Here is a 26,325-nt window from a genome sequence, read left to right on the forward strand (position 1 = left end):
ATTGTTTTTTTAAACCCAAGTTTTTAAAACAGACTTCTTATTAAAACTGTTCGTAACTATAGAGGTTGTAGTGTTTCCTCTGAACTTAAGATGTTTTGAGCATCAGACTTTAAAATACACATTTAAAAAAGTGTAGTTATTAGCTGGCTACTGAAAGTGTTCCAAAATACTTAGCATTTTGATTTGAACTACTAAAAATGCATTGAAATGTCCAGGTTTTTTTCAGATTTGTTGTGGGGAAAAAAAAAAAAGGAGAAAAGTCAGTGCCTATTCCCTGACCTGATGGTGTATTTAAAAGAGGATTACCCATCTTCTTTATGGCATACATAAATTTAGCAGTATTCTTCAGTTCTATATGCTCCTAAGTGGTGGCCTGGCCTTGAAAATTTGGAAATATGGCAACCTCTTCCTCCTCTATTTTTTGCTTCTAAATTCATAAGTGATGGGAGGCATAAATTAATAGTTCAGCAAATTTTCCCTTTCATGGATACAATTGCTTGCCTGGTACAGAAATGTTTGGAGAAGTACTAAAGGAGCAGAAATGTCCAATTTGTTGTTTGGGAAGTTGGTCAGATTGAGAGAAAGCAAAAGAAAATGGGGGGGGGTGTGAAATGAGACACCACAAATTTGACAGTAGGTGTAGTGTGTGACAAATGTGGGCAAGATTTGTGTGAAATGGGATACCAGAAGGACAGGTTATAGGATGGCAACTTCTTCCTATGGCATCTCCCTCACAAACTTTTGTTGGGTTTGTTTTTTTGTTGTTTTTTTTTTTTTTTTTTCTTTTTAGACAATCTTTTTTGTCCATTTCTAGCCTCCCTGCTGCTTACAACAGTAGAATACAAGGGGTATTTCTGGTGCAATTCACTGATAAGTTGCCTTCTGATTTCACATAAGTTCTCTTGTTGATCTGCTTCATGACTATGAGAAAGCCATTCCCCAAAATGTTATTCACAGCAGGGTTTTTATACATTTCTGAGAAGATTGTGAATGATACTGGAATTAAGTAAGAAGCTTCACATACACATATATATGTGGATTAGGCACTTTTCAGAATATTAGTCTGATACTGCCTTGCTGTCTTGAAAATGACTAACAAAGGAAATGGAGTTTTTTGGGGGGAAGGGAGGGAGGGCAGGGGTACATGATATGCACAAAGGGAAAAACTAGAGTTAAGTAGTTTCAAAGAAGTTACAGTTATAATGGCTTGATGATCAGTTGGGAAAATCTCTCCAGACAGAGAGCAGCAGCATTGCACAGTTGTGTTAAAGGTGGAAAGCCTGAGGTCAAAGGGTGCCCTAGACTCTAAGGGTACTAAAGGAAAAAAGGAAATGGATTATCAGCCTGATGAGGGGAAATACAAAAAAGAAGAATTAATGCAGAACCAGAACAGTCAACCTCCCACAGGCAAAGGTTTTAGACCTGAAAGCAGTCTTAATACCAATTGCAAGGAAATATTTGAGTGTAGCTAGGAGGAAATATGAATACGAATAATTAGTCTTTTACCCTCTGACATGATATATTTTGTATCTTTGGGTAGAAGAATAAATATCTTTGCTTTGAAAAGATTCGTGATGCACCTTAATCAGTTGCTGTCACAGTCTGCTGAGGGATAAGGACTTCCAGCTGCAAATTTAGTGTATCATATCAGCATGGTTAACACCTGTAATCCAGCAAGGGTGAGAGGACTGCCTGATTTATCCAAAGCAAGACACAGGCAGGGAGGTCTGTCACCTAAGTAAAGTCGTGATGAACAAAGCAAAGGCTTTATCTGTCTTGGAAAAAAGGTAAGGAATGGAGAATGTTTGGTTTTTAGCTGGTTTGGTTTCTTTGTTTGCCTGTTTGCTTTCCTCTTCTGCTATCTTTTTCGCTATTTTTTAGTGTTCTCTTTTTTCCCCTGTAAATGATGAATATTAGCCCCATTTGAGATTTGTGTACCTCTTTCTGTTTATTATTTAAGCACCTTTTTCACATAATACACTGCAGCTATCTTCAGCACTTCCTGTTGTTACTGTTGTCTTTATAGCTGTAAATTCCTGTCAAATTTTTATGATATAAAAAGTTGAAATCTATATTTAGTTGACACCTCATTTTTTAACACATTTTGGTAATTAAATTCTTGATCATTTAGAAAGCATTAGTATAGGACATTATGAATATTTTTAGGCTACATTATGTCTGCTGAGAATGCTTAAAAGAGAAAAGTAGAGGCAAATGTAATAGTAGTCAATTCAGATGCTCAGAGCTTCTTTCTGAAAAAAAAAAAAGGAACTTTAGGAAAGATACTTTGGATATTCTTTACTAATTCTACTGGTGAGAAAAACACTCTGTGAAGGTTACTCAGGTTTTGCAGAACTAGAAAATCACAGAGCATTATCTCATAAAATAAAATCCATCTATCCAAGCCTTTTATGAAAGGGACTGTGGATATTGATGTTTTTGATAGATGAAATGCTCCCAAACCAGCTCATCCCAATATGATTCCTCAGACTGAGACTTTATATAAACAAGAGGTTCCCCCAGGGTTTAGACTTTCAAGTGGGTGATTAACTGACAAAGCTAAAAAATCCAATTTCTTGATACAAAAGAACTATAAGTTTCAAATTAATGAAGCAATCATTCCCTTAGATGACTTTTAACATTGCACCAGGTTTTCAACAAGAAACGCTCTGATAAATCTTGTGATACCTTTACCATTACTCATTTGATCATTTCCACTAGATTATGTTTTTTATGGACTTCAGTGAATGCAAGTGTGCCCCTGTTTGGAGAACTAAAAGGTATTGGTGGAGAGGGCTCTACTCAAAATAATGGATTTATTTTTATCTCTTTAGTGTTCTTCAAATTCTTCTTCTTCTATATTTATTTTTACCCACATTGGCTACAAAATTTTGACAGTATGCTTAGATACCCAGTTGGATGAGAATATCCCCAGTGAGACTGGATATGTAAAAAGGTGCTTTGGGGTTTTTTGTTGTTGTTTTGGTGGGTCAGGTTTTTGGTTTTTTTTGTTTTGTTTGTTTTTTGTTTTTGTTTTTTGAGTATGATTTTATGGAAATGAAAAGGTTATTCTGTGCTATTATAATGGGTCAGTAAGTTGCCTAAGTGTTGTTTATTAAGGACTCAATGAGGAATGCTTTGTGCATAACCTTTTTGTGCACAAAAATTAGAAAAGGGCAACGAAAATGCATAGAGTCAAGAAGTTTCAAATGAAAATGGATTGCATTGCCCAAATTCACCTTGTTCAAAAAGAAAACATAGAGATATATTTATAGCTATAAAACATATAGATAGATGTATAATTTTTAAATTGAGGGTAACTTAGCTATTATATATAAAGATATCACTAGAGAGGATTATAAGAAAGCACTCAAACATCACTGTCCTTGGGTTAAGGGTGGAGAAAGGGACAGAAAATTGCCAATCTTGTCTTAAAATACTCCTGTGTAATTTCAAAGGCCTCAGCAAAAAAAAAAAAAAAAAATGTAGACAAATATAATTGTTGACTTTCATGTTATGTAAACACTTGTTGGAAAGGTAAGGCAGTGCCTAGGTCTTCTTTTCTAATCAAAAATGTGGTTTCTAGTTTATTTTTTTCCAACATATTTCAGCTTGCCTCTACCTTTCTCTCTGACTTGTTTTGAGAGGAAAGGTTTTCTATTCTCAAGGCCAGAAAATAGTTTTGTTGTATTTACCATTTCTTTGTTCAGTTACTTGTAAGAAAAGTGCCACAATATAAAACATGAACATTGTGGAACTTCACATCAGTGTTTTATACCTTCATTTCAATCCCATTTCATTCTGACTGGAAAAGAATACCATATTTTGTTGATTCTATGTCAGGTTTTGAGGCTAACATGAAGACAATTAACAAACTCAGATTTCTATACTAAAAACCAGTTCCTTTTTCTAAGGCTTTCACTGAATGCACAAATGGAAGGTACTGCTTGTACAAACATCCCTGTTTGTTCCAGTTCAAATAGGAATTGACAGTGTTGTGACAACTCATTAGTATTAAAAAAAAAAAAAGAGCTTACATTCTGCAATGTTAGAGACGTATGCAATAGAGAAAAATGTTCAATATTAGGAGTGTACATATTTGCCAGGTGTTTTAGCATGTCAAACCTAAGCATCCCTTTCAAAATGTTGGGTAAGAGCAAGAACCTCTGTCTGGATCTGCAGCTGTGGACAGGTTTCAGTAGGATAAACTGTGGGGAGTTCATGTTTGTGTGCCCTGTGACAGAGAAGGCAAGCTGTTCCAGTGTTTCACCTTTGGACAATGAAGGTACTAAGGCAGTTCTGAAAGAATACCCAATGTGCTGTAAAGATAAGATTCCTTAATGTTAATCAACGTGCTGTAAAGTTAAGATTCCTTTGCCCTTCTTTTGTGTAGTTTTTTTCCCTGCTGATAACCTCAGATGGTATCAAATTGTAACAAACAGAGAAAAAGGGGGAGAGACAGGCCTGCTAAGAACTAGGCTGTCATAACTTACAACAAGGTTATAATAGGAAGGAGTGTTACTTACCATGTCCTGCAATATTCATTGCCATTTCTAGAAGATCAGTGAAAGACAGATAAAAGCAAATGCCATTTTACATGGCAGGGAACTTCCAGAATTAGTTGCTACAGGAGGTGTAGTTGCTGGACATCATAAGCAGATTTCAAAATATATTCAAGACATTAATAGGCACAGGTCTAAATAATAAGTGGACACAAAAGAGAACAAAAGATGTGGCCTGCAGCACCCCTGACAGGATGATTGCTATTGCTGGCAGAGTGGAAGAAGAATGGACAACAGAAAATGGATGTACTCCCATGCTTCCCTTAAACAGCATCCTGCTTCTGCTGACCACAGTAGCGAGATGGCCTGGGTGCACAAGCATGTCTCATGTTCTTAGCTCATATCTGCCTAACCAGTGAATTGTGTAGACCAAGTGTCTCAAAGCTTCCCAACAGTGCAGGCAGAATTAAATTCCGTGGCTGTGACAGAATTGCCGCTTTAGGGAGCGGTGAGGTGGAGGGAGAGCTGTGCCTGGCCACCAGGACGTGTTGGCTACGGGCTCGCTGCCCAGGAATTGCTCTGCTGCTGCCACAAATACAGCATAGGATGGCTGAACATTCACTCTTGATTAGCAGCTTCCCCAACACCCAGAGAATGCAGATCTGCCTCTCTCTAAGCCCTGGCTTTTGTGCCATCATTTTGCAACCACAGCTAAGTGTGCTGTGTAAGACTAGAGTTGGTGTATTACAATGTGACAGAGCTCCCTGAATAATTTATATCTACAGCTCCATTTCATACTTATTTGTTATCCTATAGGTTTTCCCCTAGGATATGCCATCTAGTTTCAATTTAAAACCTAAGTTCCATAAATTACCACTGCACAGAAGTTGCTTTAACACGCCATTTATGCAGGTAATGGTGCACATTGTAGCAGAAGTGTTTCAGAGTCCCCACTCCTGGGACTGCAGATCCACAGTAAGCTGAGAAATGGGAAACAATGTGGAGTTGGCCGGAAAATTGAACAAATCCACCTTAACATATCACAGCAAATCACACCTTAATGCTGGGAACTCTGTAGGGCAATGTTTCTACACCAGCATGGACATCTGGATTCCCTGCTTGCATTAAACAGAAAGAAAGTGTGTATATTGTGTACCACATGCATGGATACCAGTTCGTAAAAGTGAGCTTAGGAAGAGGATTAAGACAAATGTGTGGTAAGGCATAAATAAGGCTCGTCACACCATCAGTTCTTAATCCTTGCTTTTATTCTCTGAGCATATGATTTTCTGGAAAAAATCAAAACTTTGGAGAATAGCCAGTCTAAGTACTAAGTTCAACAACATTTTAACAGGGTGTCATCCAAAATTTATTATATTTCAGAATGAGTATTTTTCTTTAAAGACTAATTTGAATTTTATAGAAATGCATTTCAGAAAAATTCTCTCTGTTTGCATGTGTTGCCTAACTCAAAATTATGTCATTACAGCCATTAGAACTATTTTTATTTTTTGAGGCCACATTTTGGCTAAATGCTTCTCCTTAATTATTTAGGTTTAATTCTTTTTCTTAGCAGTTATTATATCTAATAGGCTTTAAACATCTGCTTCAAATTAGTGAAATTAAGTGTTTCTGGAGTGCGACTAGTGACTAACCTGGCAATTGCTAATTTTATAACAGTGTATTATATTTTGGTTTATTACTGAGTCACACAACTGGCATGTTTGGATAGAGATTGATATGTGGCTTATGCTGCACAAAGCTACAAGCAAGGTGGCATTGAATCCCCAGGCTGTGAATATCCTGCTGAAGTGACTGGTGTAAAAGGGCCTGAGATGCTCTGTCTGCTCATTACATAGACAAGATTCAGTAAACCAACCTTTCATTCCCAGTTACAGTCCTGTCTTCTTGGTGATTTCCCTCATGTAAATTTGAAAGTATACCTTGTTCCATGCAAGTAAAGGCTGCATGCCAGTAATAAATACATCCTGCTGTCTATTAGGCAGATCTCGTGGACTGTGGAGCTTCTTGAGAGTCTCTAGGAAGGAGTCATGTATGCCTTGCCAGAGGGAAGATGTCTGTGAACCTTCAGGACTGCCAGTTCTCTGTGGTGCCCTTACCTTGCCTAGGGGTTCATCACAGCCAGGACATTGCCTTTGGCCTGCTTGATGTGAGTGCATCAGGCAAAAGAGGAAAGGTTTCACAAGAGAAGAAAATCCAGGATTTCAAGTTAAATCTTGCATTGCTTGTGATAACATGTGAAACAAGTTATTATTTATTTAAGGGAAGGATGAAGGAAAGGTGGGAAAAGGGATGGGCTGTGACACAATGAAGCAAGAGAAACAAGTTTAGGCTGTGTGTAACATGTGCTACTTTGGGACTGATATGCCTGGTTCAGGAAAAACATTCAGTGCATTCAAGTTCACTTGTGAATATGAATGGCCTAAGTAATTTAAGAATCCATTTACAGACCACTTACACCCACATCATCCTATTTGCACTTACCTTGCCAAGCACCTGCGGGCCCTGAAACCTCACAAGAACCATTTTTTTTTTAATTTAGGAAAGATCTTAGCCTGTTGCAGTACCATTCTGCTTCCTTTTTTTATTTATCTTCTTTCTTATTTCTCTGCTTGTTCTTTCACTTCCTTTAGCAGTTCGTATCCAGGGTGGTAAGGTTGTAACAGTGACAGTTCATTAAATCCAGTAATTCAAATATTCTTGGGGTGGTAGGTGACTATTTCTAAGTTGCTGATGGTGCTGTTTCTGATGTACATGTTGCATATACGTGTTTCACGTGTCTGAATAAATGCCACACTTTGATCCAACAGGCCAGAACCAGTACTGTGGACAAAGGACGGTGGAGAACTACCAGATCCAGAGAGAATGGTTGTCAATGGCAGGGTTCTAAGCATCAGCTTCCTAAACAAAACAGACAATGGCACATATCGATGTGAAGCAAAAAATCCCATTGGCCGAAACAGCACAGAATATGTCCTGATAGTACATGGTGAGTGTGCTCTCCTTGGTGCATTCTATGCATATTTAACATTTCCAGCTGATACAATCAGGTTCTTATGGTCATTATGGAAAGAATAGAAAGAAAATTTGGAAGTGTAATTGCACTTTTATTGATGCTATCATCTAGCTTTGGGAAGCGTGTTGTCTTTCTTTTATTGGCATGCCTCTCTTCTTACAGTTTAAGCAAAATGTATTCATTTCTGCTGTGAACTTTTTGCTAAGTAAGCACCTGTAAAAATGTTTTGCAGTGTGTGGGTACTGTTTCATAAATACTTGCCTCAGGCCCAGCTGTTCAGATAAAGCTGGTTACAAAAGGTTATATGAAGAGAAATAACAGACAGATGTGTGCTTGAGGTTTTCTGCTTAGCTTTTTATAGACCACCAAAGAAAAGGACATTGGATACTTGATACAAGTTACAGCCTGCTACTGAGAAAACTCAGCTTGTACAAGTTAGCTGATATCACCTGGCCCATCATTACAGTCAGACCTCAAAACTGTGTCATGTCCTAAATGCAGTATACTGCTTCCAATAAAATGGATAAATAGGAAAGTTCACATTAAATTACAATTTTTTTTCCCTAATAAATTAGTAAACAATATGTGTCATGTGAAAAAACTAGCTTCCTTCTACGTTGATCATGAAATAGATTGATATAACTCAGCTGTAGGGGAAACTATAATATAAAATTAGCATTTGCCTTTAATGCAGCCTGGCAATTCAGATCTAGGACTCTCAAAACATGATGTTCTCTTATCACAGGTAATTCCTGGAAGGTTATGATTTCCATAATTGTAATTTTAATATAAGAGAATATAGAGGCAGAACCTCCACTTTCGTTCATGATAGTACTTTTTTCTATTTTTTAAGTGTAATTTCTTTTAACTATAACAAAATAAAATGAAAAAATATAATGCAAATTTTAGTCTTTAAATAGACAAGAGAATTATGTAGATTTTATTTGCTCATGATCAACTCAGTTACAACAAGTATACATTTCCTTGGTGGTTGTAAGTTATCAGAAACATTTTTCATTACAAGTTTACCTGCCTCTAGGTATTCGGCATAAAACTAGTAAGTGCTGCTTTCAGTAATGAGATATTTATTGGCACTGTTGATGAACATCATCTATCAAAAGAAATACTTAGGCTACTTTTCATTTTTCTTGAAGTTCACCATTAGTTTATGTAGGATTAGTGACACAAATAAGGAGGAGATCTTTGCATGAGGAACACAGAGCCTGTACTGCTGCGTGAGTATTTCTGTGTTAAAGACAAACAGAAAAACTAAACCCTCTAACCTCTATTTACATTGTCTGCTACAAGAAGAGGAAAAGAAAAAATGTCTTTTGCATCCCAGAGGCGGTGGTGTGGTGGTGGTTGGCTGCAGGCACAAAGTGCTCTGCCTTTGATGAGGTGACGGCTTCCACACTTACCATATGTTGAAACTTCTGTCATTTGTGTTTTCTGCCCAATTTATTTATGTCTTTATTTCTGAAAATATGTCCTTTCATAATGGGGTATCTTTTTTCATCAGTGGTGACTCTGCAAAGAATATCAAAGATCTATCAAAGAATATTTCACCGTTCCCAGTCTTGCCCAGTGGTGTGTCCCCTGTTGATCTGACTATCTTTCATCAACTTCCTGGCAGTCTGTAAAATCATTCATTATCAGGGAGGCATTCTGTTATGTTTGGCAGCACATTAGGCATGTTATCAGGTTTAGCTTGCTCATTGCTGACCTTTTCTGTTATGAGTACCTGAGTTTTCCTAATTGCATTTCTGCAATTCCAGTGCTGGAACTAGAGAAGGTAAATGTCAGGTGCTTCCCAGCTTTCTGAAACAATCAGAGTTATGTGACAGAGCATGAGATGATGTTTAGTACTTAACAACTTGCTGGGGTTCAAAGTTGTAAGGTTAATTTTAAGTAAAAAGGAGACTGACACAATTATTTTATCAAATGTAGCATAATCCTTTGTATAGATAATTTTAAGCAGCCTTACCCCTTCTTTAGCTCATTACATTTGTGAATGTCTCTAGTGAACCATAATCCTCCTAAAATTATACAATATTTTTCCTCTCTCTCTCTGGGGGCTAGAAAACCTACTTTTTATCATTTTCTGAGATGCATCCTTCTATTTAATAGAGAATGTATTTTTTATCTTCCTAAATATATCTGGAAGCATCCTTTGATTTCTCATCTCTTCCCCTGTGCTTAACGTGTTGATGTAATTTTTTGTCCTGCTCCTTTGTTAGAGCTCATTAATCATATGACTGCTTGCCTTAAATATCAGATTTCTAAGACAAGGTACATGCCAGATTTCCCACACGAGCTTGTGTGAGGAAACAGGGGACATTAGTGGAAGGTATCCTCTGCAGAGGCAGGGAAGGGCAATGTGATTCACAGCTTTCCTTTTCTTCCTTTTCTTATATATACTGTGATTTCCATACATTTTATTCCTTTTTTTTTTTTCACTTCAACAGATTTTTTACCTCTTTCTGTGTGTTAATGGTGTAAGAGCTTCATCAGAAGAGTAGCATTTTTTCCACTTTTTCCCACTGTGAGTGGTGATGATGAGGTAATACTGTTTTGATGTTAACTGATGGCAGAGAAAATAAATATTGCTGTAAGCAGATGAATGGAAATCTGTCCAACACAATTAGTATCTGACAACATAAAAATTATATTTAGATTTTTTTGTATAATTAAAGAAACCAGACTTCAGAGAAATTGAATCTATTTGAATAAGGTTAAAGCTTGGGCTATTAAATATGCTCATGCTGCTTTGCTGAATCAATGTGACTGCTAATTTCCTTTTTCTTAACATTTATTGTTAATAATAAATGTCAAAAAGTACTCTGTGAAGCGGGAAGGTGGATACAAAGTCAGAGTTTATAGGCAGAAGCACAAAGGCAAGACATGTAGTTTGCTCAAACATTTGTTTCATGCAGTAACAAAGGCACAGGCTTTAATGCCTGTAGCTGTTGTCATTTCTGTATTCTAATTGGCAAGCTTAGTGCTTTAGAAGTGCACATTCTGGCTAGATATATTGCACCCTTTCTTTGGTAATGGGCCCCAGGCAATTTTCACTCTCTTCCAATTTATTAAGAATTTTTGTTTACCTTTGTCCAAATACTAGTCATTAATCACCAGCAAACAGAGCAAACTGTCAAACTCGTGTTGCTCAACCCAAAAACATAGACTCTGCTTGCAGAGCTCCAGCAATAACTGCAGTGATTTAGCTGGAGTGGAGGAAGGAGGTGTTCCATCATAATCAACCTGAGGACACAGCTGCTGTGTTTGGAGGAGTAGTTCAGAACCTCTGGGTGTCACTGCCAGAGACTCAGTTCAGCACCGCCTCGGAGTGAGTGACAGAAGTCCACACCGTTGAGAAAACTCCTTAGTGCAAGCAGCAGCAGTTGATAATTTGCAGCCCTATTTGAAACAGAGCACCTCGGTGAAGTGTCCTGATATGCCAATCTACAGCCAGGCATTAAATTAATTGAAATATTCAGAGCTATAATGTGTTGTGCAACAATTATCTAGGAGAGTAGTATGGAAATGAATGTGAATCAGCAGCTCTGGATGGTCAAGGCAGCTCTTATTGCCCAAATTTTAACTAGGAAAGCATTTGAGCCAGCAGCTTAGGATCTCTGAGGAATAAAAAGTGGCATGACATATTCCTTTGTCTTCAGCCTCTCAATTTTGTATTTCTTTTTCTTGGGCAAGCGATTTTTTGCAAATAAAGGCAACTGAAAGACCAAGTTACAACCTCATTAGATCCCCTACAATGTGTAAGACCAGAAGTCCCACTGCACCTTTCCTAACTATAGCATTATTGATATTCCACCTGCTTGTCCAGTCCCATTACAAAACATTTGTCATCTTAGCTTCCACAGTAACCTGTGGCAACAAGATTCTGAATTTAGTTATGTGCTTTGAGGGAAAAGTATTCTCTTTTGTTTGTTTAAGCCTGGTGCTTGATCTCTTTGCTTTCCAACCTTACAAGCTATTTGGCCTCTTTTGCTGTTTGTGCTGGAAGTTTGCATTTAAAATTATATTTGCTGCTTCCCTTCAATACATCTCAAGTATTTCCACATTGCTCTCTACTTCTCATTAATTGTGATCTTAAACTTTGCATTTCCTGCAATTCTCGCCCATGTGTCCATTCTCCTTCTTTCATAGTCTTTTTTTTTTTTCTCCCCTTTTTTGTTCACTAGACTTTTTGGTCTAGTTCTAAATCTCTGTGACTGACTGTTCTCCATATCTGGAACATCACTATGCCAAACCTGCACCAAACACCTTAGTTTATTAAATCCTACCTCTAAATATAGAGATTCACCTTCTGTGCCCAAGAATAATTCCAGTACCATGCACTTGTACATCTGTATAAGTTTGTTTTTTTTTTTTTTAATTGGTGGAAGCTCTGTGGAATCCAAAACACATGAAATCAAACAAACTCTTCTACCTCTATCTATTATAGATTATTTTGTCTTTGTCAGTTCATTTGCCCACAATCAGATTTTTTTATTATATTTAATTTCTGTTTTGATATCCTCACAGAGGGCGTTCTCTTTATTTCTTGAACTCACTTGTGCATATCTCTCTGAAAAGGCAGAAACTGATTAGAGCAGAAAATTGAAAAAAACCTGAGGAGGTGAGGATATATTCTGCTTTCTTTCAAAACTAAGCTTAATGAATAGGCAATAGATCTTTCAGTTTGCAAATATTTTCACTACAGACCTCTGGTAAATCTTGCACAGTGTTTTTGGACACTTTATGAACATGTAACAAAAACCACATAAAAAGTTTGGGAAAGAAAGGAAGCAGCATCCTTGTGGAGCAGCACACTCATCAGTAATCTTGGCTGCTCTTTGTTTCGGTGCTAAGATCCTACAAGTTGAGGTGACTAGACTTTTTTAAAAGTTTCCTCCTTTAAAGTTTTCTGAATTGAAGTGTCTCATTTACACACACACCCCTCAGGCTTTCTTTGCCTATGGGAACATTTTGCCTTTATGTGAACAAAGCCTGGGCTTTGCAAAAAGAGAATTGAGCAGAGCCATGGTGTGATGTAACAATAATAACATTTACAGCTGCAGTAGTGGGGGGATTTGGTAAATAACCCCAACATTACCCTTGCAGCACTCAAGGCATATCAAGAATATGAAACTCAGAAGACTTTTTAGGACTTAATTAGGAATTTATGGTATGTGACTGACTACGTGTGCCTATTAGTTTTGAGATTTTTCTTTTTTGTATCTTTGTTTGAATTAAAAGAAATAAGTCTCAATATTCAGTCCTTAAAACAAAGGTGGAACATTTTTCTTATTCCCATTTTATATGAAATAAAAATAAATAAAAAAGTACAGAAGATAACTTGCAGGAAAATAAGGAGCCTGAGCTTTCAGTTGGAAAATAAATAAATAAAAGCATGCTCATGAGTGCTTGCTCAGTCTCAAAAGCCTTCCTTCCCCCAAAGCTATCTTCTTCAAAGCATAGCCCTTCAAATTGTGTTGAAATAATCTTATTTTACATCAGTGTTGTAAAATGTCATTAAGGCATTAAATCATGACCACAACTTTAAAGCTGGCTTCTCCAGAAGACTTTTAGTTGGGCTGGAAGAGGTGGTCCAGACTTTAAAACACCATGCAGATGAATTTCCTGCAGTCAGATGAATTAAGAAATTGTACAACAAAGGTTTTTTTTTTTTTTGGGCTGAAGAAGAATAATAATAAGAGTTGACATTTTTAGGTATGAAAAGTCTGTCAAGAAACTTGTGGTGGAGTTGTTGGCTTAATTTTATGGATGAATTGTCCAGCTATTATCCCTGAATACTCTCAAGGCAGCTACTTTGAAATTGCTTTTTGTTGATAAATACTTGAATAGTGGGGTGTACAGTTGAGCTGTATGAACTGATCCTTCTTCATTTATGGTGACTTTAGAAAAATAAGATACAAATTTCTTTTCCAGATAAGCTTAAAAGTATTTTGGAAAGGTCAAGAAAATAACATTCCAAACTACACTAATGCTTTTGAGGAATATGTTTGGCACTTCTACATTTTTACATTAAAATACTGTTTCTCATAAAAGAAAACTTTTTAAATTAAGTGGGTTTTTTTTAATATAACATATAAAAGAATTTTTTTTTAATTTCATACTGGAGTAATCGTTGAAATTGAATGCAGAGTATTTCAGCAGCAGGAAATCTCTCCCCAAGCCCTTTCATAACGGAACAATAACAATATATCAATATAACCTTTAACAATGTATTCTAATATGTAAATCTCCTTCCTATTTGAATGCATATTGTCTGTGTTCTAAAACCTGTGGTTTTGGATAATGCCTTTAATAAGACATAACTCTTGAAAACATTTGATTTTCTCTCTGCACATGATATGTGATATGATAGTTCTAATGGGATTTCTGAAAAGGAAAAGATTGTGTGGATGTACCAAATATGTCACTCTTGCTTTTTTGACTGTTTTAACTGACCTTCGGTACCGTTGAGTTTATTATCATTGATTTGCTGTAGTAGCAAAGATTGCTCTCTAATTTTTCTGGTTTTTTACCCTTTGCTATTGTTCATACCCTTAACTTTTCTGAACTTTACTTCAATTTACCCTTTTATTTTGAGATGCCAGCTTGTAAAATTATTATGTCTATGAATATAATATGCAATCTTCATGAAGAAAATATTAACTCAATAATTTCACTTGAGACTGATGATAAAATTATAATCTAACAGTTGCTAATGATCTTATGTTTCCATCTAGACCATTTATTATTCAGGAAACTCAAGCCATAAAGACAATTTCAAAGTGACTTAGTGATTTTTCTAAATTGAAGCCTTTCCTGCATCATGAGGTGGTGGAATGTAGATAAGGGTGTCCTGTCTCTGTCTTTCTCATGTGGTGCTTCCATAACCTACCTTTCTTTTGAGAAACATTTTGAGAACAGGTTCCTCAGTGTTTCACTCCATTCAGGAAAGAAAATAGAACATTACATAAGTGATATTGCTTAAAATGACCACTGGTCATACCAGGTGATACATCAGAACTGTGCCTTGCTCCAGCTGGGATTGAGTCCTCTTGGAGATAGATGTAAATGCCTTGGAGGCTGAGAGGGGTAGGGAAAAGCTCCTGCAAATATGCATCTCTCATAGACAGCTTTGAGAACTTTTGTGTCTGAGCCCTCTTGATCACATCTGAAAATAAGCATGGAGGCTCAGATAGAAGTAGGTAATTAGCTTATCTCAAACAATTAATATTTCTAACATCCATAACTTTGTATTAATAATTATTAGTACTTGCTATTTATTTTTTGCTATTTAATTTTTAATTATTAATTGCTTGGTGAAATTTTCTGGAATTTATCTTAGCCTGCATTTCTATGTTATAGAAAGGAAAAATATTCAGTATAATGTTTCTTACATTAATTAACATTTTTCTTAGAGCTAGCAATGTATTTCTCCACTTGTTTACAGTATTTAATTATTTCACTATTGCAACTGACAAGAATTTGAAATATTCCTAAACCCTCAAACTCAAAAATCTTCCTAACATCACTCTTCACAGCATAGGTTCAAGGTAAATATGTGCTGGGACCTAATGTGCCTTTAGCCCCTCCTCCAAAATTGAATCCTCTGTGCTGGAATCACAAACTGTTTTTTCTAGCTCTTACTGCTTGAATTCTTGATGCAATAGAATAAAATTCTCTTAGCTTCGTAATTAAAGGCACGTTTTTTTATTGCTAAATCCTATCACAGACTTCCTGCATTGGATCTCACTCTGACTTGTTATGCCTTAACGTGAATCACTTTGCTTTGTCTCAGAGATTCCAGAGTGTTTTGGCAGCTTCCACAAAACCTTGTGGCATCAATCTTTCTCTATGATTCCCATAGAAAGGGGAGAAGACAGCAAAAATAACCAGGAGGTCAGTAAGGGTGTATCTCAAAACCGTCCTCACGTTCAAGGAGAAAAAAACAAAGCAAAAACCCATTAAAACCATTGCTACCAAAGCTGACGAAGCTTGCAATTTGCTATACAAGGATGTCCCAAAATGCCCTGACCTCTTTCACCAGGCTGTGGTTCCCTCACAAGCACTGAGAAAGTTCTAATCCCATGTAAAGGAACTTTGCTGGCTTGGGAAGAGGTGTCCAGGTGTGTGGTGTCAGCTGATGTGTCATTTGTGACAGAGACCCCAAGAGGTTTCAGTCAGGACCCTTTGCTTCCCCTCCACTGGTATCCACACTGCTTGTTTACTCCCTTGAAGAAAAAAAATCGTTTTCCTTGGTAACCTCATGCCTGAGGCAGATTTGTCTTCCACCTGAAACTGCCCTTATTAATCCTCATGGCAAGTGTAGAAACAAACAAATTAAAGGAGAGGAGGAAGGACAGAAGAAAGTTTGGCAGGGAAAAACTCAAGGAGTGGGCAAAGTGTTTATTCCTCAGATATTACTGTGGGTTATTGCACCAGTGGATTTGTTTTTCCCCCAGTGGTTTTGTAGTTTACATTTTCTGCAGATTTCCCAACCCTTGATTGGTGGGAAGCAGGGAGGATTGAGGGATGCTGGCATGTTGAAGTGCCTGATGGAGGAGAGCTCTGGATGGGTTTCATCATTGTGGAGCAGGAACTGAAATCTCTTTGCACTGCTTTGTGAATCACTTTTTTTAAAATATATTAGCAGATATGATCAAGCATTCTTTATAAAAAAACCCTGTGATTTCCACTGGTGAATTATCCTGCTTGATGGCATTATAGTTAAGGTAATAAATATCTGCCACCCTGAAGGGAAGCTGGGTAATTTTAACAAAATTAAGTCTTGACAATATTGCATGGACCCCACCATTCATAGTTATGTATTATACAAAGCCAAAGAATCATGGTAGGAATTCAACTATATGTATAGAACTCTTTTGAGCATAGAAAACCCCAAAACCCCAAAAAACAGAGCATAGAAGATTGACAGCTGGAAAGATAGGGCCTTATTTTCTCAGGTAGTGTACTTTGTTGATAGGAATGTGAGAATTAAGTGTATTAGTCAGAGACAGTGCAATGAAGGACAAAAATCTATGTTTTAGGTTGCACAGTGCCAGTCACCTTCCCAAGGTGATTTTCAATAAGATACAGCAATCCCACTGTGATAAAAAGTGTTTCAGATTAGTGTTGGACCCTTTGATTTTATTTTGAAATAAACTTATTTAAAATAAATGACAGTCCCCGTTATCTCTCTCTACTAACCTTAGAATTATTGCCATGAGTTTGGAGTTGTTTAAGCAACTTCAGTGATTTGGCCTGAATTTCTCAGAGAAATTAAAGTAGCAACTGTAATAAAATAGAGATCAGCAATCCTACCTACATTTTAGTTTCAACATGTCCCCATAAAAAGGAAATTTTGGACAATTCTCTTTACTTTCTTTCTTCTCAGTGCAATTCTGGCTGAGCTTTGTGATTTTTTTTTTTTATGTGTGTGTGCAGAAAGAGTCAAGTGTCATTCTGAGAAAGCTGTCATCTTTGTTCAAGGCTGCTTGGTGTCTGAATTTGTATTGTGCATTAGCTTTTCCTTATAGGTTTTCAAGGGCCAGCTGCCAGTACTTTGTTTCATTTAATTTTGAATACTCCTATTTTATGGCTTGGGAAAACAAGGAAATATGGCTTGTCTGCTTACTTAAAAAGAATAAAAATGAACATCACAGCCTTAATGTGATTTTTAAGCAGTGGCAATGGGCCTAGAACACCATATTAATAGTGATAGAATAGTGTGCTTCTGGGGAAAATTGTGCTAGCTTTATTCATACAAGATGTTTGGTGGCTTTTGTGGTAACATTTTGTCCTGAATGTAGTGAAATTTGCACTGCAGGTATAAGGACAACTTTTTTTTTAAATGCAGTTTTGAGAGGTTTTGTTTTCTTTTGAGGTTTTGATTTTTTGGGTTTTTTTAGCAGAGCATTGAAATGAGCCTCAGGAGATCTGTTCTGACCGCCCCTGTCAGGCTCAGAAGTCTGTAAAATATAAGACATTCCACTTAATTATCCTATGTTCATTTCCCCAGCTGTGAAATGGGAATAATACTGTCTCTTTTTTTCCTAAACTTTGGTCTGTATTGCCCAAAAAAATGATCTTGCACATCTTCAAGGCAGAGGTCCTTTCTTTTCTGTTTCTGTATTTGTTGATGTAGAGCTGTGAACAAAATCAAGATAGATATATATAGATATAGATAGATATAGATATAGATATAGATATAGATATAGATATAGATATAGATATAGATATAGATATGCCTTTTTATAAGTAAGGTGTCTTCATTTGAGGGTGTGGTCTCAAACAATGCTCTAAAACTTTTCCTTTTTATTTATTTAAAATGTTGAATTACCAAGTCCAGGCAAGTTGCATAAGCTTCAGTGCAATACTTTGATGAGAAAGGTGAGCTTTTATACAACACAGATTTATTCCTTTAAAACAATGACCTTTATATTATTATTACTGTTGAATTGGAAAGGACTTCTTTTAACTGCTAGCAAAACTTGTGCTAAGTTTGGGAAAAAAATTAGGTCTTACAGTGCTCCTGGAATAAATTTGTATGTATTATATTCATATAACTCCAGAACATTGAAGCTTAATCTTTCTGTAGAATACTTGGTTTGATTTGTCCTTAGAGGTAAATCTTGCTCTAATAACCATTAATAAAGTAAAACTTAGAGGGCTTGAAAACAGATTCTTCAGTATTAAATAATTTTCCTACTTGAGAATTTCAATTTTTCTTGTGCTAAAATAATTTTCAACATCTAACTACCTGGTTATTATTTTGTTAAATTTATCCTTTTTCGAAGACTGTGTGTCACCTGGTTTTAGCACAACTAGAAATTAAGAAATAAGGCATTACAGCCTATTAGCTTCCTACAGTCCAAATGCTGCAGATAACACAATCTTCCCCACCAAAACTGAGCAGCAATAGGTAAATGTATTGTGAGACAGTACATTATGTCACGTTTTATTCTTCTGCTTCACTGGGAGCAGGGACAGGGAGCTTTTTAAATGGCTGGGCTGGTGACAAACAATGAGTCTGACGGGCAGTGAAATGGGAGCGTGTTCCAGCATCTCCAGGCCTTCATTGCAAACTTCTCTCTCTGTTCCAAGGGAGCTGCAGCCAGAGTGCTTTTGCTGATAGCAAATTCACAGAGTGCTGTGGGGAGCAAAACAATCCCTAAAGTAAGCACTGAGGGCTTCAAAGGCAAGACCCGACATTTTGAGAGCTATGAGCCACCAGTGCAACTCTCAAATGTCCATGTTAGATGCTTTCCTGTGAAATGCTTGATTCAGGTTTCCTGGGGTCCCTCTGTGCAGCTCCACCAACTGTGAGTGCATCAGACTGCTCCAGTCTCCAGGTGACAAAGCCCAGTTTGTGGCAACATCTGGTGCTGCGCAGAAAGGTCATGTTTTAATACCCATTTTAAAAAAAAACAAAAACAAAACAAAAAAAAACAACAACAGAAAAAAAAATCTTTCCTTTCAGTGTTTGTTGTTACTCTTAGAATTTTTAGCAAGCACCCACAAGCATTATAAAGCACATAATGCTTTATATATATATATATATATATATATATATATATATATATATATATATATATCTCCAGTGTCTACTAAATCCTAGATTCTGATTGTGCATACTCAGCATATTCTGCTTGCTAGGGTGCCCACAGAAGGTGGCAGAGGTAGGTTTTACCTAAATACCCCTCCTGCCTTCCTGGCCCCAGGCCCCCACAGCTCTGCTGAGAGCTGAGCTGGACCTGGGCAGATGCACCTTGAGGGAGGAGAGAAGTCAGTGTCAGTCACTGCTCCCAGCCCTGCAAGCTTGTCCTCCCTTGCCATGTCTTCTACCACACTGAGGTACTTCCACCCTGCTGCTTCTTCCTTCTCACCTGCCTGAGATCCACAGCTGTTTGTTTTCTGTCAGCTCTCACATCTGTCCTGAGCCTGACCTGGCTTTACTTGTGGAAAGTCAGCCTTTCACACACCTGTGGTCTTTGTGAGTCCTGCTGTTGCTCTGGTGCACAAAATAAATGAGATATTCACTACAGGAGTTCTTTCTAGATAATTTAGGGCAGCTAACTTCTTCATATTTCAGTGTCAAATGAGATGGCAGAAATAACTTGCTACTACACCTTGTTTTTTTCATATTCATCACATTTTTTATTTTGTCATAAGCAATTCTGGTCAGAACATGTGTTGTAAAAGGTGCCACAGTGTAATATCAGGCCTTTAAGTGATTTGGGATGACACCATACTGCCAGTACTAAATACTAATATTGAAATGGGCTTTATTCTTCTGAGATATATTCTTAACTATATAAGGGCAGAATTTGGGCCAGGGATGTGCAGATTGCAAGTTTTTGCTTGGCTCTTTGAGTAGACAAAGAAACAGGCTTTTTTTGCTGTAATTTTTCATACTTCATTTGCTATTAAAACCTATTGCTTTTGAAATAGGGGGAAAAGCCTGAAAAACAAACCACAAATGAACCAGCAAGCTACAAAACTTTCTATAAGAAGAGGACACTATTGTTCCTTCCAGTTCCTGTTCATTCTTTCCACTTAGTCCAACTGTATGTCTTGCAATATGAACTTATCCACTTGAAGATTTTATTGGTATAACTAAAGATACAGATCTACATGGAGCTTTTGTTAAAAGGGTATTTTTTGATATTGGATATTTTTAATGACATCTGATTTGCTAGCAAAAATGTCAAGCACATAATTGCCATTTCAGAGTTTCATAAATCTGAATCAATTAGTAAAAAGAACCCCTTGACCTCGTGTCCATGAGCATTCATGATCATTCAGTCTAAGTGCTAAGGAGCTATTGGCACACGATGTTCAAGCTGAGTGATCCTTTTGTTCAATCCCATTTTCTTGGAGCAAGGTAAATGCAGCTCCCTTTGAATTTAAAACCTTGCTAAATTATTTAGTGCTACATATCACAGACTGATTAAATTTTTCACAGGGTAGTGAGATTGTTTCCCAGGTAGGTCATCACTCAGTTCAGTTTACCACTTAAAATTTCTTTCATTCTCAGTCAAAATACAGCAAGGACCATCCATCATTATCACTCTGTCCTTTAATTTTTCTGTCAGCTTTTGTCAGGCTTGAAACAAAAGCCTTTACATTTTTATCAGCTGCAGCTATTGTTGTCTGATTTGTGCTCAGTCATGTCAAAATATCGGTTGTGTTTTTACCAAAAAAGTCAAATATTTTCAATAGGTCAGATCTATCTTTCACATAAGCCCGCTAAACCAAACAGAACCATTTCTCATTTCTTTGGAAATGGAGAGTAAAAATGCTCAGGGCCAAATTGGCAGGGAGAGTAAATTATCCAGGCTCCCTGCACTTAAATGGATGGATGTCTTCTGCCTTAGCAAGGAGAACACGACATCAATTCAAGCAAGACGGAGAAGCAAACAGGAAATTTTGGGCAGGTGGGGCTCAACACTGCTTTGAGCTGATCTGGCCCAGCACTGCCCTGCCACTCCTAAGCAGCTTGCATCTGTGCCTCTGCTGAAGAGCAGCTTCCACACCAAGCCCAGTTTGCCTATTCCTCCTTTTTCCACCATCCACTGGGAATCAGCCTTCAGCTCTCCCCTGGCTCCTGTTTGTGGCATGTTAGCTGGCAGCAGCGCCACGAGGAGCACCTTTCCAGAGCTTTCCTCTGCTCTGTGCAGCACCGAGCTCTGACATTATGTCAGGTCCTCACTGAAATGAGGGGTCTTGGCTGAGGGTTTGCAGCTCAGCTCAAACCTCCCTGTGCCACCAGAGAGAGATCAGGAGCCCATCTCTCTTACTGAATGGCCATTTTCAAGCCTCACCTGTATAACCTGTGGAACAGAAGTGACAACGAGTCCATGGGGAGGCCCTTGGCATCAAGGTCAACCCCTTTTCTATTTCCAACAGCTTTTATGGAAACAATTAGTTCTCCATGAGCTGTTTGCATTTCAGAGCTAGCAAGATGATGAAGTTAATACCAACTTAATTACATTATTGGATTTTTGACTGAATATCTGTCTGTCAACAAACATCCAGTTTAGAAGTGAGGTTTCAAAATTAATGGAGACAATTATTGCTTGACTTCTAGATCTCCTGAGCATGGCTTTTCTATCTTCTTTGGTTCCCCATCTGCAAAATATAGCTATTTTCTGCTTCACAGGAGGCTAAGGATTAATACCTTAGTATTATTGAAATAGCAATCTGTGCAGTGATTTGGGTATGGCTACTTGAATTAAAAAGTTCTGCTTTGCAAGGTCTCTTGGTCATAATGATCCTTGGTATTTAGTGGCGTGAGAAGCATAAAGAAAAATTCATTTTCAGCTGAACATTGTGTACAACTAGAGTCACAAATTGCAAAACAAGGAAGTGGAATTTAGTTTCACTCCAGCACAGATTTCTTGGGCAGAAGTCTGCAAATCCATTCTGTTAGGAACCTCCCTGGCAGAAAGCTCAGGAGGACAAATCTACATTGTCCCTGTGATAGCATGTTGTGAGCGGCTGCCAGCAGGGAGCTCTGGGTGACAACGTGTGCCTCGCTAGTGAAATAAGATAGGTTTGCCTTGCATTAAAAAAAAATAAAAGACCAAAAGTCCTACAGGACTAGAAACAGGTCAAGTTGTAATTCTCTTTTCTGGCATGAAATGGAGCAGCACACCCTCTATGAAGCGCAGTGATCCATATGGCTTAAACAGATGCTTATGGCCTAATGCTGTTAAGTATCTTTTTTTTTTTTAATCCGTAGTTCATGTGCTTTTGGGAACTTCCAAACCCATTTACCTCCTACACCTGCAATGCATGATGAGAGACTGAGGAACACTGGACATTGCTTCTGATTTATTTATTGAACTGCATATTCTGTATTCTCTTATGCAAAAGCCTTTTCAAGGCAAAGTTTTCATAAGAATCCATAAATCTTGGAAGAACTGATAGGAGTCATTCTGTGAGACTCAGCAGACACCATACACACAGGTCTTTTCAAGGTGGGGATCATTTCAGAATGCTTGGATCCAGAGTAGGATTTAAGGATGAGATATGACCCAGGCATTCCAAAAAGTGTTGTTTGGAGAGCTATAAGTTATTAGGTTACTTTGCACATTCCTGTTGCAGACTCTCATGTTGTTAATGGAGTATTCCACTGGGCAGAACCTTGAATGTAAGCTGGTACAAACCAAACCTTTCCAGAGTCCAGAACAGCCTTAGATTTCATTGCCTGGGCAATGTGGTGCTCCTCAGGCTGCTGATTTCTGGTTTCTCTCTTGTGCTGGGGTCTTTAGGAGCAAGTCCTGGTATTGCTGTGAGCAAAGCAGACAGACTGCAGTCATTTGCACGGTGAAATTCACCTCACTCTGCAAAGAAAGAAACCAAATGCTATTCCTTGTTTTGCATCCCTTTTGAGAAGACATATTTTCTTTGAGGCTTCTGCCAGGCTTCCATTTTGATGTTTGGCATCAGAGTTTATGACTTTCATCAGGAAACTAATATCTGCACAAGCTTTCATTGCTCTTAATCTGATGAGATCACATCTGTATTAAAACACTGACATGTCCTAGTTCATGCTAGCTAGACTGCTTCCTAGGTAGCCTTTCATTTAAAATGAGAAATCTTGTTTGAAATGCTTCAATCTGAAGAGAAACCAGAAAGTTCTACATTCATCAGTGATTCATGTAAGCTATTATTTGGTAAAATAGGTAAACAGCGTGCTTGCAGATTGGATAGCTCTGTCATAAAACCATAACTTGTCACTGCAGTCTTAAGTAATTGCTATTTAAGAAAGATAATTAATGGAACCATGAGTCACACTAATTAGTTTTACGTACAAGAATGATGTATACAGCTTTCCTAATAAGCAAGGTTTTGATCTCCTTATGAAGTAGGTGGGTTTTTTTTTTTTCTCTTTGATTTAATTTTTAACAGATACTTATCAGGGAAGGAGTTTCCCTTTCTGAGAAGAAATTGCATAGATCAGCACATGTGACATGTATCTTTTTAACGTTAATTTATTTTTAATGCTTGTTATACTCAGTTTTATTTCATTATTGTGGTACTCACACTCCAGGTAATATTATCATTATTCCTGGTGATTAATATGGCTACAACAGTGAGGGTTTTTAAAAACCTGTTCTAATTTTTCTGTCTTGAGAATATTTTATACTGGGAATTAGATTAAATATCAATGTACATTAGATTAAAAATCAGCGTAGAGATGAAAGATGGATGTTTGTTTTCTTATGGCTTCAGAAGTAAAACATCACACAGGTATAGATTCCAGAGAGCATAGTGGTATTTTTTATCAAAACTAGAGGAATACAGAAAATAGTAGATGACTTATAGAGTAACTAATGAGGAGACTTTTAAATTTGGAAAATAATCTGTCATCCAGCATGGAAATAAGGCTAGCATGCTACTTTGAAGCCTTAAGAGAGTAATTATGCAATGCTGAACTCAAGGATTCTGTGTCTGAAGTGCGTTCTGTAGGGCCCAGTACTGAAAAGCTCTGAGCTACTTCAGCTTCCATTGATTTCAGTCTGAATTGATGGTACTCAGGGACCAATTGCATTTCTTTCCAAAGCAAGGGAAGACAGATTGTGGGTCAGACTTTTGCTCCTTTATTGCACTGAATAGCACCCTTCAGAAATATTTTCAGTGAAATCAGTATGGCATGGGTTACTCACCATCAACTGCTGAGAAACGAGTCCTTTTCTTTCAAAAATGCAATATAAATAATCTGAAAAATGTCAGATGTTTATGTCTTCTCAGAGGGCTTTTCTCTATTTCAAAGCTTTTGGTTTTTTTTGTTCTTTAAAACCTGCAATCACCTTATAAGCAAAGTCCTATTGGTCTTTATTGCTTTTGGCAGTTTAATCAAAAGTATTTTCTATGTGTACATCTGGTTATGTTCTGCTCTGTGCTGGAGCATTCTGCATCAAGTGTTGTTGGTTCCTCTGTGGAGAAGCAGTCATGCTCCTAATCCTGGCATTCCTGCACTTACTTGAGCAAAACCTGAAGGGTTTTATAGGATGCTGTCATCATTTTTTGTATGAATTTTTTTCTGACTTGCATGCATGCTTTTTTATCAGTAGTATTATTATAATTTCTGATTTTTTGTTTGAAGATGTTTTAGAAAAATACTGATGTGTACTAACAATAAATTCTAAGCATTAAGGATGACTGAAAAATGACTGTGCCTGCAAATTAGGGTAAAGATTTTGAAATATACTCTGCTCTGGATCTTAGCAGACAACTGTGTCTTAAGCAAATGTGTGGGAAGAAGAAAAGCAATCCGGAAAAAGCAGCTCTTATAGTTAGTAGAATTTTCTCCCCTTTTCCCCTTCATTGAGTCTGTCTGAAAGTAGGTGTTTTAACATACAGCCATTTCTCGTTAACATGTGTGTGTTTATTTTAGCATGATGGTGTTGTTTTTTTTCATCTCCCACTCTGACACAGCATGTTTCATCTGTATATGGTTTCTACTACATGAGACATTTAAAATGGCTCAGCGAAGAAATGGATTCTTGTCACTTAAACTGTCACTCTCTCGTTCTGTGGAAATGTGGTCATTTTAACAGATTTTTAAATTCTGTGTACTCAAATATTGACTATAAAAATTGAGAGTGATAAATGTCAAGAATTTAAAGGTACCCTGTTGTACCTGTAATAATTTATGTTAATCATGTTTTAATTTAGTCATTTTCAACATACTTGTATTTACAAATTAAACCACTATTATGGTTCTCCTTTGTTTGCATGATATGATTTTATTTTATATTTTTTTTTTTCCACTCACCAGATGTTTTCAACACTTTGCTTCCCACTACTGTCATCCCCTCCCTTACCACTGCAACAGTCACAACCAATGTAGCCTTAACAGCCAGCACAACCACATCGGCAACAGCCACCAGCATCAGAGGTACAGTATCCTTCTTTGTTATGGCCTGGGAAGCACATAATAAATAGGAAATTAGAGCTTTGATTTTGATATTTTTGTTTTTTAACAAGGATATAAATTGCTAAAGAGAGGGTGCAAGCATTCAGTTCAGTGTATATTTAACAGAATAATCCAAAGGGTGATAGGTGGGTTAAGAAAGATTTCATATGACCTTGAATGTTGTCATTGCTCTAGCAGTGTGTATGTGAACTTTGACAGGATGCTTAAATTATTTGTATACATTTGCATTTAATTTTTTAAGGTTAGTAAATTAACTTTAATGTAAAATGCAAGCAAGCTATTTTTAAATAAACGTGACCTTTTTAAGACTGGCTATTTTGGGTGCTACTGTTTAAAACAAGCTAGATGTCTCAGCACTGGAATTTCTGTTGATGAAATCTTGCTTGATAACAAAGAGGCACTATGATGCATCACCCTTGTTAGCCTTTTACAGTTTAAGGCATTCCTAATTTAGGGGTGTTGTTATCTCACCAGAGCTAGAGTAAATGAGCTAAAAGTTCTCTCTCCCCTCCCTGACCCCCATCTGTTGGGGTTTTTTCTGTTATAGCTTTACAAATGTTTCTAGTAATGCTTCATTTCTTTATGAGCAAAATATAGAGGTTATTTTACTCTTTTATTCAGTGGCTGATCAGATAACTGTTAAATAGGGAAGATGTGTGCAGAAGGTTTTGCAGATTATCATCTTCTGGGTAGCTACAAATCTCTTGTGGTAAATGAAATGGCAGAAGGTTCCTATGTGGTCTCTTGAAAGCTTTCGTTGCACAAGAAGAGAGGAAAATTATATTCTTTTACCACACTGCAAGTGTTGACATGATGAGGTGCAG

At 37.2% G+C, this 26,325-nt stretch overlaps 1 protein-coding gene across 3 annotated transcripts in view; it reads left to right on the top strand.

The window, feature by feature from the left end:
- The window catches only part of CADM2 (cell adhesion molecule 2), a 573,509-nt gene that overhangs the window by 497,548 nt on the left and 49,636 nt on the right, over nt 1-26,325 (top strand). For 2 of the 3 annotated variants that reach the window (XM_053969852.1, XM_053969853.1), the window contains 2 exons: nt 7,334-7,512; nt 25,343-25,462. In XM_053969852.1, coding sequence (XP_053825827.1) covers nt 7,334-7,512; nt 25,343-25,462 — 299 coding nt within the window. The remainder of the gene's footprint in view (nt 1-7,333; nt 7,513-25,342; nt 25,463-26,325) is intronic. The other variant, XM_053969854.1, reaches the window with a different exon arrangement.

This window comes from Vidua macroura, chromosome 2, assembly GCF_024509145.1.
Source record: "Vidua macroura isolate BioBank_ID:100142 chromosome 2, ASM2450914v1, whole genome shotgun sequence".
Lineage (NCBI taxonomy): Eukaryota > Metazoa > Chordata > Aves > Passeriformes > Viduidae > Vidua > Vidua macroura.